Source organism: Perognathus longimembris, chromosome 22, assembly GCF_023159225.1.
Source record: "Perognathus longimembris pacificus isolate PPM17 chromosome 22, ASM2315922v1, whole genome shotgun sequence".
Taxonomy (NCBI): Eukaryota; Metazoa; Chordata; class Mammalia; order Rodentia; family Heteromyidae; genus Perognathus; species Perognathus longimembris.
The window spans coordinates 12687320-12701431 of record NC_063182.1 but is presented as its reverse complement, the minus strand read 5'-3'; the positions used below and the strand labels follow the sequence as shown (position 1 = coordinate 12701431).

The window sequence follows — 14112 nt, the reverse complement described above, 5'->3', positions numbered from 1 at the left end:
GCCAACTTTTACTCTCAGGTTCTGTGAGATCAACTCTTTTAGATTCCACACTTGAGTCAAATGCTATTCCTCTATCAATGTCTAGCTTTTTTAACTTTAATATACTTTCAGGCTTATCCATGTTGTCACAAGTAACAGACTTTCATCTTTTTATATCTGAGTAGTATTCCATTGAATATATGTGGAACCTTTTTAAAATTCTATTGATAGACATTTAGGTTGACTGCACATCTCACTATTATGGATATAGTACTTCAATTAAAAATGGGAGTGTAGATGTCGCTATAAATTTCTTTTTCTTTCAATGCATATACCCAGTAGTGAGATTGTTGAATTGTACAGTCATTCTTTTCTTTTAAAATTTTTGAGGAGTTTACATTTTTTCCCATAATGGCTATAGTAATTTACATTCCCATCTGGTCCCTTCTGGACTGTTTTTTTGTATTTGTAATATGTGCAACCAGGTTGTGAGAAGAAATCTTTGCAGAGCAAATATATTTATATATATATATGTACATATATATCTGCTGTTTGTTAGAATTAAATTTATAGTAACAAAGAAGCTAATCTACAGTTTTTGTATTCCTATTTCATTCCATGAAATGACAAGATTTCATAAAATTCTTTGTAAGGTATGCAGAGTTTGAATTTTTTTTTTTTTTTTTTTTTGGCCAGTCCTGGGCCTTGGACTCAGGGCCCGAGCACCGTCCCTGGCTTCTTCCCGCTCAAGGCTAGCACTCTGCCACTTGAGCCACAGCGCCACTTCTGGCCGTTTTCTGTATATGTGGTGCTGGGGAATCGAACCTAGGGCCTCGTGTATCCGAGGCAGGCACTCTTGCCACTAGGCTATATCCCCAGCCCCAGAGTTTGAATTTTTTAATCTGATTTTTAAAATAATTTTCTGAGACTAATTGCTCCACATCTGATTTTTTTCTCTCACTTTCCTATTTAAAGTTTCATCCTCACCTCTATAGAGTTTTATTTGGACTATTAGTTATAGCAAAGTTTCTTGCCACTTCTACTCAGAAATTACTGTATTTGCTTATGACATAAAAATGTAACCTAAAAAATAAATAAGAGACTGTTTTTCTTTCTACAACCACCATCTTTAAACTTTTATGTACATATTCACCCATTTGCTAATGAAGTTACCATTTCAGATACCTATGCCTTAAAAGAAATCACTTACTTAATCCTTTGTCCTATAACCAATGGCATTTAATGTATTATTTAAATATATTATCTTTTAAAGTTCTTTGACTCCACTAAATTTAAAGAGGCCTGGCTTAGTCAATGACCACCCAACTGTTACACCTTAGTTTACTTCTAGACTGGGGAAAAGTGTCGGCATTTGTTCCCAAAAATGAAACACAGCCCTTCTTACACTCTATTATCATTAGGTTTTGGTTTTGTGCCTTCTCTGTAATGATATAGGTTTGTTTCTCCTTTATTCTTTGCAGAGTGCTGCAGCAGCTCCCAGTCCAGTGCTAGGAAACATTCCCCCAGGAGATGGCATGCCAGTAGGTCCTGTGCCACCAGGGTTCTTTCAGGTACTCAGAGACTTGACTAGGAATGTTAAGGCATAGGAACTCCTCTGTGATTTTATTTGAAGATAATGAAAGAGGATGAGGCTGTTTGCATTTTCAAGATAAATATAATACTGTGCAGCCAACTCTTAATTGTCCAGACTGGTTATCTACTATATTACTCTTCCTGCTTTATTTGTTGTTAATTAATTAATTAAGCCATCTCATTGTTCAATTAAGAAAGCAAAGGAGTTGAAATGCAAATTAGTCCAATAAGTTAACTGTGATAAATACTTTGTGGATGAAACTAAAGATAACGTTCTGGGAAGAGATGTAGGGTTTTTTTTATTTGATTTTTTTGTTTATGTTTTTCTTGTTTTTATTTTTAAACTATCCAAGCTATTTATATTTCTATAGACAAGGTAATCAAGAATTGGTTGTAATTTCAATAAACAGCTAAATCATTATAGGCTATCTCAAAGTACTTTTGAGAATTATCATGTGGCTGTTAAGTTGGAATTTTTATTTATATCATTATCTAACATTTGAAGATCTGATTTTCAAGTATATTTGTCATTATCTTAAAATCTTAATAATGTTTTGAAATGCTGATTTAGAATTGTAATTTAAATTATAACCATTTTAAAAAATTCAGAATATACGTCTTAAATCTGATAGTATTCTAAGTCAAACCAACACAGATTCTGAAATTTATATTTTTTATATGATGAGAAAATGTATTTATTCTTTTTTTTGCTGATACTGGGACTTGAACTCAGGGCCTGGGTGCTGTCCCTGAGCTTCATTTGCTCAAGTCTAGCGCTCTAGCACTTGAGTCAGAGCACCACTTCCAGCCTTTTTTGAGTAGTTTGTAGATAAGAGTCTCACAGACTTCGCTGCTAAGGATGGCTTCGAACCGCAGTCCTTGGATCTCAGCCTCCAGAGTAGCTAGGATTACAGGCAAGAGCTACCAGCACCTGGCTAAAGGAAATGTATTTTCACACAGAGAAATGAAAAATTTTGAGGAACTTAAGAATTTAAGAGTTAAGAATTAGAGTTGAGAGGCATTATAGGAATTAATGCTATCAATATAGGAACTATGCTATTAATAAATTACATTAGGTACTTATAAGCTATTTTTCCCTTCAGATTTTGTATTTCAAAGTCGTGAAAACTTGTTAGTCAATCATTATAGTATACTTAAAATGTGAAAATGGAGAAATAAAATTATAAGTAATCTTACAAAGCTCAGTTCAATTAAAAGGCTTTAATTAGACCAGGTACCAACTTTGGTCTTTTAAGACATTCTTATTTGATTAGCTGCTCTTATGTTATTACCCAAGTAGTTTAGAATATTTCAGAGTTTTCATCAAGGCTTACATTCTGTCTAGGAAGCCCTCCCTGAAAACCTAAGAACTGATTATAACTTAGTAATTAAATAACCACCAATTAATATAACGATAATAGCTAACCCTTACCTGTTGTTGTGTTCTATGTGCTATGTTTGTTCTAAATGCTTTACATATACTCTACTGTTAATCTCCACAATAACCATAAGTGCGAAATATTATGTATTATAATATTTCCCCTTGTGAGGATGGAGTAACCAAAGCATTGATAGGTAAATGATTTGCACAAAGACAGAAAGTGACAGGGTTGGGAATCGAATCATGGCATTCTGGATTTATGCCAATGAGTTTACCTTTGCAAGTTGATTGTTATTCATGAAATGTTTCCAGTTCATTTTATTTTATTTTTTCTTCATGCTCTTCTCTTGTCAAAGATGGCTTGGACTGGGAATAAATCAGAAGAGTTTTATCTATTTGAGTGTTAGTAGAATCTCTTAAGTGGCACTTGTTATAAAGGAAGGTTGATTAAAAGAGGATGACAAATTCTTTCATGCTAGGGCTATGCCAAGATATATGAATCCATGCATTTTCACTTGCTAGAAAGAACCATTCTTTACTTACCTACATTCTTTCCCAAAGACTTGTTAAGAGTAGTTGAAATAGTTAACTTTAATTATTCCAATGCAATACATATTTGAGTACCACTAGATGTCAGACACTGTAGTGTCTTTAATTTGTGTCTTTATGAAGCTCAACGTCTTTGCTATGTGATGATCAAGAAGAAAGAATCATTAAGTCTATCTGAGTTGGAAATGAGAGTGTTTCAGAAAGATGGGGTAGGGGGAGCAAACTAAGTAGAGCACTGGTATTCCAGACAGTGGGAGCGAAAGTATGGCCACATCAAAACAACTTGTGCTGAAATATTCAAAGTAACACACAGAGAAAGCAAGGGTAGGAAAGGTAGTAGGCAAGAGTGTCTGGGAACAAACTGAGCAAGATATACTTGAGTTTGTTTAACAGGGCCTTAAAATGTCTGTTAAGAGCTGAGTTTTTATTCAGGTAGCATAGAGGATTTCAAATCTTTAAGAAGACCAATGACCTAAATATAATAGATTTAGTCCTTGTCAAGCATTGTGATACAAGTTTCTTTGAAATTCCTGTTCTCACAAAAAAACCTATAATATGGAAAATGATAAAAAAAAAGAAGGTGCTAGAGTATAATTTGATAATGGCTGAATTAAATAGGGAGATTTTGCTCTTAGAGATCAGATCACCAAAACCCAAAACTCTTGAGAGAAGCATAGTCAGGAAAGTATTGTCAAAATAGTAAGTGAAATCAAATTTACCAAAGATGAGTTAGTCACAGGCAGTGGAGAAGGGGAGAATTTTCTGAGAAGAGGGAAAATAAATTCCAAAATCTAGAGGAAAGGAGAAAGAAATCAGTTATATCAGGAAAAACTGAGGTAGCTAAAGAGAGAATAACTGGTAATGACTTGAAAGGGACCATAAAAGGACCCTGTAGTTAGCGTAGAGCTTGAAACTAATCCTCAAAGCAGGAAAAGACTGCTGAAGGATTTCAAACAGGAGAAGGATATATTCATATTTACACTATTAGAAAACAATCACAACTTCTAGTCTTAGAATTGCAGAACAAGTTTGGAGGTAGGCTGTTACAGTAATCCAGATGAAACTTCATGATGATTCTTACTAAAATAGTGGCAGTGGATATGGAAAGATAATAATAGAATTTAGACACCAAAATGAAGTCCAAAGGTGTGAATGAAAGAAATAAACGTCATATGCTGGGTTCTTGTCCTAATCTAACCAAATAGATGTATTCTTTTCTGAGAAAGAGAGCACAGCCTGGGAAATAGGTTTGAGCTGGGCAGATGACATTCCTGTAACACAAGGAGATATGGGTATTAAACTGATGGACCTACAGGTTTAAAGCCTAGGTAAAAAAGAAAAAAATTGCAGCGCATCATCGTACTAAGGACACCTGATTCCATATAGACAGACTAATTTCTCAGAGAGAAAGTACAGAAGGGGAAGCCAAGAGGACATATCCTAAAAACTACAAAAATATAACATTTACAAAAGAACAGAACTTATTACAGACTCTAGGTACAGGAATATAAGAAGATTAGTTATTAGCCCAAAGAAGAGACTTTCCAAACCTAATCAACATTGGAGCCATAGCATGATAAAGGGAACAAACAGCTTTTCATTATGCTTGGTGATCCTTAGATGATTAATCTAAGGATTAGATATAGAAGAGAAAATGTTGGAAGAATCAAAGATTGTTCTGCCATTCCTACTTAGAATCTCCAGATAATTGTAGTGTCTTCACCAATATAAAGAAAGTCAGGGGGCTGAAGAAAATTTCAATAAGTTGAGTTTGATGCACATTTCTATTTATTCAAGTGGACTATTTCAGCTCATCTCATGTACTTGCTCCACCTATTTTCCATTTAAATGTCTATCTCCCTAGAAAGACCTCCTTTTTATCTTTTTTTTTTTTTTTTGCCAGTCCTGGGGCTTGAACTCAGGGCCTGAGCACTGTCCCTGGCTTCTTTTTGCTCAAAGCTACCACTCTACTGCCCCTTCTGGCTTTTTCTATATATGTTGTGCTGAGGAATTGAACCCAGGGCTTCATGTGTACAAGGCAAGCACTCTACCACTAGGCCACATTCCCAGCCCCAAGACCTCTTTGAAATATTGAAAACAAAACAAAACAAAAACAAAACAAAACCACTCTTAAGAATGAAACATGTTGTTACTATACTTTAGTATATAAAGTTATGAGGTGACTCACATGTTTTCTAAATATTAACATTGGTGTTTTTTGGTTTTTTTTTTTACAATGATTGAATCATATATCTCTATAATTCTGGTCATGTGCTGTGGTTAATGAAGAGAAGCTGACTTTCATGAATAGAAGTAGTAGCAAATAATCATAATTCACATAATTTCTAACCAGTTTCAAAGATATATTATCCTCTAAGAATTATCTAAATATGGAGAGTGTGTACTGGGAAATGATTTTCGAGTTCATAGCCATTTACACTCAAGATCAATTACAGTCAGTGCATAAAGTCAGTGCAAAATAATGGGAGATTGAAAACAAATAGAAAATATCAAGTGTAGGAGAGAGACTAAGGTTCTCTTAGAAGCCAGAGGCTACAATATCAAAGGGGGTATTAAACACTTTTTCTAAGCTCCTAGCTTAGTTTTACTATAAAATTCTAAAAGGCAATTCCTCACCTTCAAGTAGACTAAGAGCATATTTTAGTTTTATGTTTATATTCCGAGTGTAGAGATGAAAAGTTTATTTGAGGATAGTTGGAATGAGACTGGACTATAAACAGATTAAGCCTAGTAGAATTAAATTAATGAAGAATAATTTATGATTAGCACATCAGGTACCACCTTGAGTAGTTTTGAATTGTATTCACTTGGTGGTTCTACTGTAAAAAAAATACATTGAAACAGGTCTCCTAAATAAACTTCTTTTATTCCTATTAACATAACGAACAAGCCCCCTTTTCCATTTAAGTGCAGACATAATGTGTTACCAAGTGGCATTATCAAACTTGCAATTTCATTGTTGCAGTTAACTTTAACTCTAAATTTAATAAATGCTCTAGATCTAGTCCGTTCTGCAAGGCAGTCTGTAATATATTTTTATTTTTATTGTCAAGGTGATGTACAGAGGGGTTACAGTTACATATGTAAGGTTATGAGTACATTTCTTGTCAAACTTGTTACCTCCTTCTGTAATTTAGTGGTTTTTCTTTTCATGACATTTTTCCCACTGCAACTCTCATGGTTTCAGTTGCTGAGTGAAAGAACAATTAAATAACATCAGTAGATATATTTACACAAGCAAAAAGAGATGCTGGATTAGCAAAATCAAGTTGTTTGAAGCACGTATGTACTTCAAGTCTTTTTATCAGAAGAATGATTTGCGTAAGAACTCCTATAAATCCCCAAAGTGACATCTCCCAGGGAAGTAAAGAGTGGCTTCAGAGCAGCATTTTGAAAATGGCAAGTCTAGCTGCTCAGGCTCCCAAGGAAGACCATAGAAGTGGCCAATGTTCTCAATAGTCTGTTTCTTGAAGAATAAATACTGCATCGGATTATGGTATAAGTATTGTAATACACATGAGTGACACTCAGAACTGAGTCTGTAATCTTGCTTAGCTCTGTTCAAAAGTTTCATAGTGTGCTAAGGAATTTAAATTATTCATTAATAGTATCAGCTTGTTCTTTTTAAATTGTTTTTTAAATTTTGTGTCCTTCCTGGGGCTTGAACTTAGGGCCTGGGTGCTGTCTCTGAGCTCTTTTATTCCAAGACTAGTGCTCTACCACTTGAGCCACAGCTTCCTTCACTCAGCTTGTTCTTTATGCGTTCTCATAGCATTTGTAGTGATCAAAACAATGTAGGAAATGATCAAAATAATTTAGTAAAATGCTCTACATGGAACAATGGAAGTACTAATGCTTTTGTTCTTTAAAAATTTGGACTATTAACTCTGTTAGCATTGATTTTATTAATTTTATGGATAAGTAGCAAAGTTTTTCCAGTGAATTTACCATAACTTACAGGATATTAAGGACATTTCTTGTTTCTGAGGTGGATTAAAATGCTTTATTTTTTCCTCCTCTCTTTACCACCAAACACCTTTGTAAGAAGGAAACTGTACTGGCTTATGATTCTATTAACTAAGCACATGTGTATCTTTTATATAAAACTCAATGTCATATCTCAGTAAGTACTAATATTGATAATACCTGAATCTATAATGAGGGACACACATTTTTAAATATCTAATTTGAATGTATAAAAGTGTATAGAGTTGTTCATTTTTACCATTTATTTGTCTGATATATTATCATGCTACATTTACTATATTGTGATCACTAGATCAGTTTTCGTAAGTAAAACTGTTGAAATTAATAATACATTGATTCAGGTTGTAAATGAAGGCTTTGACATGATAAGATTATAAATTCATGCTGAAGATCAAGTATACCAAGTAATGTAGTTTCAAACCAAAGTGGCCATCCATATTTTATAACATAAATTGATCAAAACAGTGATGCATTAAAAAATACGTTGCAGCAGGTTTGTAAGTCCCATTTTGTTTTCAAGTCTCGTGGCCATGGTAAAGCTGTTTTGCCATCTAGTGGTGGATTGCAGATCTCTCCATTTGTTCAAGATTTATTTCCACAGGTTCTATTTTTAGCAAGACGTCACTATAGCAAACTGACCTAATGCTTTGACATAGCAATCATGCAAAGAGTAAAAAATAGTAAGAAATTTCCCATTTTCTCCATAGGGGTGTAAGGCTCAGTATAAATGACATTTATAAACGAACATGAAAAAAATTTGAAGTTCAAAGTAACACTATACTTTTGGTGTTTTTAAAAGAAAAAGCTATGAAATGAATCAAACATGAGAAAAAATATTTAACACTTGAAACTGAAAAAAATCTATATTGTTAACTGTATCTTTGAAACAAAAAATATATTTGATTTATTTTCCTCTAGGAATATGAACTACATTTTAACAGTACCATAGTTGTTACTGTTCAGATTTTCAGAATCTAGCCATTTTATTAACATCTGTGTTACTCTAATATTTATGTAGGTGGTTATATATACATATGTATATATATTATTAATGCCTTTCTTCTTTTAAACTTGGTTTGTCTTCTCTTCCATGATTTTTCTCTACTTTTATTATTCCTGAGAAATTAGTCTTTAGAACAACTCTAAAACCACAGAAAGTCCCTTTCATTCTCAACAAGTTGTAGATAGCCATCTTAGATCTTGTATAGTGAAGCAAAAGATTAATTATGGTAACATTTCTTCATTTCAGTGAGGAAAATTCTGAAAAATCTCAAGCAGAATGAACATATTAAAATATTTAGCTCTATCTACTTATCTACAGTTTCTAAAATCAGATATAAGTCAAGTATTTCTCAGAAACAAATGGACCAAATTTAGATACTAGGAAAGACTGCTTATTTTTCAAACTTCAAACAGTAAAAATTACGGTTTCTTTTCTTTTCGATGTAATTTTGAATCTTTTTCGAGCAGATTCTAAATGTTGAAAATAGAGCAAGTCTTTCCTTATTAAAAAGATAAAAGCAACTAAAAATATATTATGTAAAGGTGTCTGGCAGCTGCTGGCTTTGATAATGCTTTCCTGCAGCTGTGGTAATAGTTTTTCTGGCCTCAACTATTAGAACAAATTAAAACTTCTCAGCTTGAGTAACTAAATAAGCTTCTTTAAAAATTGCAGCTCAGACAACCAAGGACCCTTCAGCAGTAACTAGATGAGCAGGGAGCAAAGGAAGAAGTATCAAGTGCTGGGAGTCTGTATGTGGTTCTTCTAATTAGAACACAATGAAATATCTTCCTCTTGGAAATGCAGACTTTGTTGATTTTTTTTTAAGTTTTTATTTGTTTGTCAAATCAAACACTAGAGAAAAGGTTAGATTGGCCATTTGAAACTAGTATTTGGTTTTCCTTTCACTTTCATGCTACTTCTGCAACCTAAAGGTTTCAGAGATACTTAGGTTGAATTAATAAGTTGTGTTTTAAAAATCATGTATGTCAAGAGCTTAACCATTTTTCATGTAATTTGAAACTATAGTTTTGTTTTTGGAAATATCATGTTGTTGAAAATACTTTCCAGAGTGCTTCTGTGTTTGTTAAAGTCTCTTGATAAAAAATTTATATGGAGCAAATTACAAGTATGTCAAGGCTATTTATAACATAATTTTAATTTTTACTTAATGTTGGTTACAGAACAAAATGACCTCTCTTCCTTCCTTCCTTCCAACCTTACTTCCTATCATCCATAGTGTAAAGGGATGAAAAGGTCTTTCTTTGGGAATTTAAACTAAACAATTATTAAATATATTTATAGTTGATAGATAAAATTATATGAAGTATGTCTTAGAAAGCCTTTAGCTTCTTTTTGGTGTTTTCTTGTTCTTATTTTGTTTGTGTGCATGCATATACATGTGCTCTGTGTGTGTGTGTGTGTGTGTGTGTGTGTGTGTGTGTGTACTAGGGCTTGAACTCAGGATTCACTGTCCCATAGCTTTTTCACTCAAAGTTGGCACTCTGCCACTTGAGCCACAGTTCTACTTCTGGCTTTTTGGTTTTTAATCGGAGAAAGGAGTCTCAGGGACTTTTCTGCTTGGGCTGGCTTTGAACCTCACCTCTCAGCCTCCTAAATAGCTAGGATTATAGGCATGAGCCATCGGTACCTGGTTCTTCTGTTTTGTTTTAAGTAACATATCAGTAGGGGATGTTCAGGGAAAACTGGTTTTACATTCTATATCAAGGGCTTTATACTCTTTTCCTATAAAGGACCAGAGAGTAAATAGGCCAGAGAGTAAATACTTTAGACTTTGGAGACCACTTGGTTTTTATCACAACCACTCAGTTCTTTTACTATGGTATAAATCCAGCCACAAATACTGTTTAAATAAATATAATAAGCATGATTATGTTCCAGAAAACCTTTACAAAAGCAAGCCGTATTTGGCCCTCTCCTGTTATATATGGATATGGTGAGAGAACGCCTGTAGGTGAGCCACAGGGCCGTGCTTCTCTCCGTATATTTGATGGTCCTCTAATTTAAGAATACTGGTTGTCATTGAGCCCTTCTTCTATCAGAATTCTTTTTTTTTTTTTTGGCCAGTACTGGGCCTTGAACTCAGGGCCTGAGCACTGTCCCTGGCTTCTTCCCGCTCAAGGCTAGCACTCTGCCACTTGAGCCACAGAGCCGCTTCTGGCCGTTTTCTGTATATGTGGTGCTGGGGAATCGAACCTAGGGCCTCGTGTATCCGAGGCAGGCACTCTTGCCACTAGGCTATATCCCCAGCCCCTCTATCAGAATTCTTGAAGACGGGTAGTATGATATTACAAATCCATGTGCTTAATTGTTCTTGTTTGTTTTATGTTTAACAGATGAGTCTCACAAGCTATAACTAGAGAAACAATAAGACTGCCGATGATTTTCAAAAAATAGTTTCCTCCTATTCCTTCTATTATAAACAAAGTAAATAAAAATCCATGTCTTTATAGAACATAAAGGCCTGTAAGTGAAACAAATAGTAAATAAAGTTAATAATTAGTTTAAAATATATGATCTGTTAGATAGTGATAGGGTTTTGGAGCAAAATGCAAGCAAGGTTAAATAGACAACATTCCAAAAGTTTTGTTTAGGGTGGCCAGAAAAAGACTCATTAAAAAGATGTCCTTTCAATAAAGATTTGAAGGAAGTGAAGAAAGAAACCTTTTGATAACTAGGAAAATACTGTTATAAGCTGAGATACAAGCAAATGTAAAAATCCTGGGTTCAAAGCATGACCTTTTTTTCTTTTTCAAGGAACAAGGAGAAGATTGGGATAGTTAAAATTGTTTGTCACCTGAGATGACTAGATATGAAGTTGTAGGTTACAGAAAGTTGCATCATATAAAACATTGTAGGTTCTTATAAAAGCTTCAACCTTTACTCTGGTGGGAGGTGGGGAGACAGAATCCATGCAATTATATGTTGTGATTAGTCTGCATAAGGAAAATGTAGAAAGAAGATCAGTTTGGATTTCATTGCATAATCCTGGGCAAGAGAATTATCCTACCAAGGTAGTAGCGGAGAGAAAAAGTGACTGGATTCTTTACGTATTTTGAAGCTAAAGCCAACAGATTTTGATGATAGTTCGGAATTTTATTGGGGAGAGAAAAAGACAAGTCAAGGATGACTGCGAAGATTTTGGCCTGTTTTCAGGCCAAAAAAAGAAGAAAAAAAATAGAGCTGACATTTATTTATAGAGGTAAAACTTTATGGAAAAAGTATGAGAAGAAATTTCAGAATTTTAATCATGAATATGCTAAGGCTATAATGGTTATTAATCACACAAGTGATACTGAGTAAAGAATAAGATATCAGAGCATGAGTATTTTTGGTTGAGACAGACTGGAATGTAATTTTATGAGTCATTAGCATAGGCATAAAGCTATGAACCTAGATGCCAATACTCAGGTAGTGGGTGTAAAAGTTGGAGAAAAGAAGCTATACAATGAGAAATTTTGGACAGTTCAATGTTAAGAAGTTAAGGAGATGGGGCTGGGGATATAGCCTAGTGGCAAGAGTGCCTGCCTCGGATACACGAGGCCCTAGGTTCGATTCCCCAGCACCACATATACAGAAAACGGCCAGAAGCGGCGCTGTGGCTCAAGAGGCAGAGTGCTAGCCTTGAGCGGGAAGAAGCCAGGGACAGTGCTCAGGCCCTGAGTCCAAGGCCCAGGACTGGCCAAAAAAAAACAAAAAACAAAAAAAAAAAAAAAAAGAAGTTAAGGAGATGCAAAAGTAGCATCAAAGAAGAATTAAGAAAGAATAACCCATAAAATACAAAAAGAATCAAGCTACATAGTGTGCTGCAAACCAAATAAAGTGTTCAAGGAAGAGAATTATCAGCTGTGTCAAATGCTGTAGAAAGCTTTAATATAAAACAGACTTTTGATGCTATAATAATTTGAAATTCTGTTCTTTAGAAAAACTCATATAGTTCAGATGGAAGTTAAGTAATATTAAATATGAAATTCATTAGAACTACATCACCAAACGAATGTGGTGGTATTATTTTATTTCTAAGAAAAGCAAAAGTGTTTATAATTAGCTAGTTATTTTAGAAGACCAAACTACAGCAATGTCTTTAACACATGTTGTAACCTGCATGGGCATTTGAAAGTATTGATCATTGTTTACTCAGAAAATGTCCTAACATATCAGCATACCAGCAGGGGAACAATAAGAGTGCAGTGTAGAAGACCTTAACTACTCATCTCCAAAACACCAAAACAATATTTGTCTTTGCATATTTTGGATACAAATTGACTTATAAATAATAAATATGTAATATGTATTTATCAAGAGATACATATAAATGTACAAATATAAAATGGCTAATTTTATAGAATATTAAACATTTATAGTGTATTAGACTAGTCCCTATTTACCATCCAGAACTCTGTGACTGTATACCCGTCCTCAGTGATTATATGAAAATATAATGAAAAATAGTCTCATCACTTGAAAAGGCTCTAATGTAAGGTACCAATTTTGATGTTTAGATTGAATCCATATCAAAATACTTATTCTGCTTGTAACTCTCTGCTGTGTAGGATTAGCCTTGCCAAAATACCATCAAGAAAACTGGGTCTGTTATTACTTTACAGTTATTTTATGTGAGTTATTTTAATTAAGTGTTGATGATGATAAGAATATCTAAGATGTATGGGAGACAAACTACATACTTATGCTGATCAGCAGAATATGCCAGTATAAGTATGTCATTTTGTGAGCTAAATTAGTTTAGTACTAGTTGGAATTAAAATGTGTTAATCAAGAGTATCTTATTCACTGGGGTGTCAGTAATGTCTGATGGAAATGTTCATGAAAACAGAAAAGGAACTAAACAAATTAAGATGTATGAATTATAAAGGAAGTTTAAATTCATTTGATGTATAATTTATGCATCATTACTTTTCTGCAGAAAATTCATGAAACATTTCATGGAATTATAAAAATAAAAGTGTAAACATTCATATGAAATATAGCCCAGTTGAAATAAAGAAGTTAGAATATGCTAATGATTTTCCAAAATACGGTTTCCAATATTATTTATTATTAGTAGCATATAACTTCAAAGAAAGTTAATCCATTAATTTAAGGGGATTATTTGTAAGTAAAATATATAATAGAAGTCTATATTAGGAAAATAATTTAAAAGAATTTAACTAAAATATAAATACAAAAATAGTAAAATAATGTTTATGCTTTTAGTTAAATATATAATAAATACATTTTTATTCACTTGCCAAGATTGTGAACGCTCTGAATAAATAATTATATCTTGTCATACTTTTCATATTTTAAAAGCATATTTTAGACTATAGAATAATTTTGTCATTGATTATGTCCTCATTTCTATTTGCTCAAAACACTACACTGAGAATATGAGATAAAAGACTAAGTCTAGGGGCTGGGAATTTGGCCTAGTGGTAAAGTACTTGCCTTGTATACATGAAGCCCTGGGTTCGATTCCGCAACACCACATATATAGAAAAAGCCGGAAGTGGCACTGTGGCTCAAGTGGCAGAGTGCTAGCTTTGAGCAGACAGAAGCCAGGGACAGTGCCCAGGGCCTGAGT

At 33.7% G+C, this 14112-nt stretch overlaps 1 protein-coding gene across 3 annotated transcripts in view; it reads left to right on the top strand.

Moving 5' to 3' along the window:
• The window catches only part of Ssbp2 (single stranded DNA binding protein 2), a 225409-nt gene that overhangs the window by 149352 nt on the left and 61945 nt on the right, over window positions 1–14112 (top strand). For 2 of the 3 annotated variants that reach the window (XM_048331619.1, XM_048331620.1), the window contains exon 5: window positions 1461–1550. The exons of the other annotated variant lie outside the window; for it this stretch is intronic. In XM_048331619.1, the coding sequence (XP_048187576.1) occupies window positions 1461–1550 (90 nt within the window). The remainder of the gene's footprint in view (window positions 1–1460; window positions 1551–14112) is intronic. 3 annotated transcript variants of the gene reach the window in all.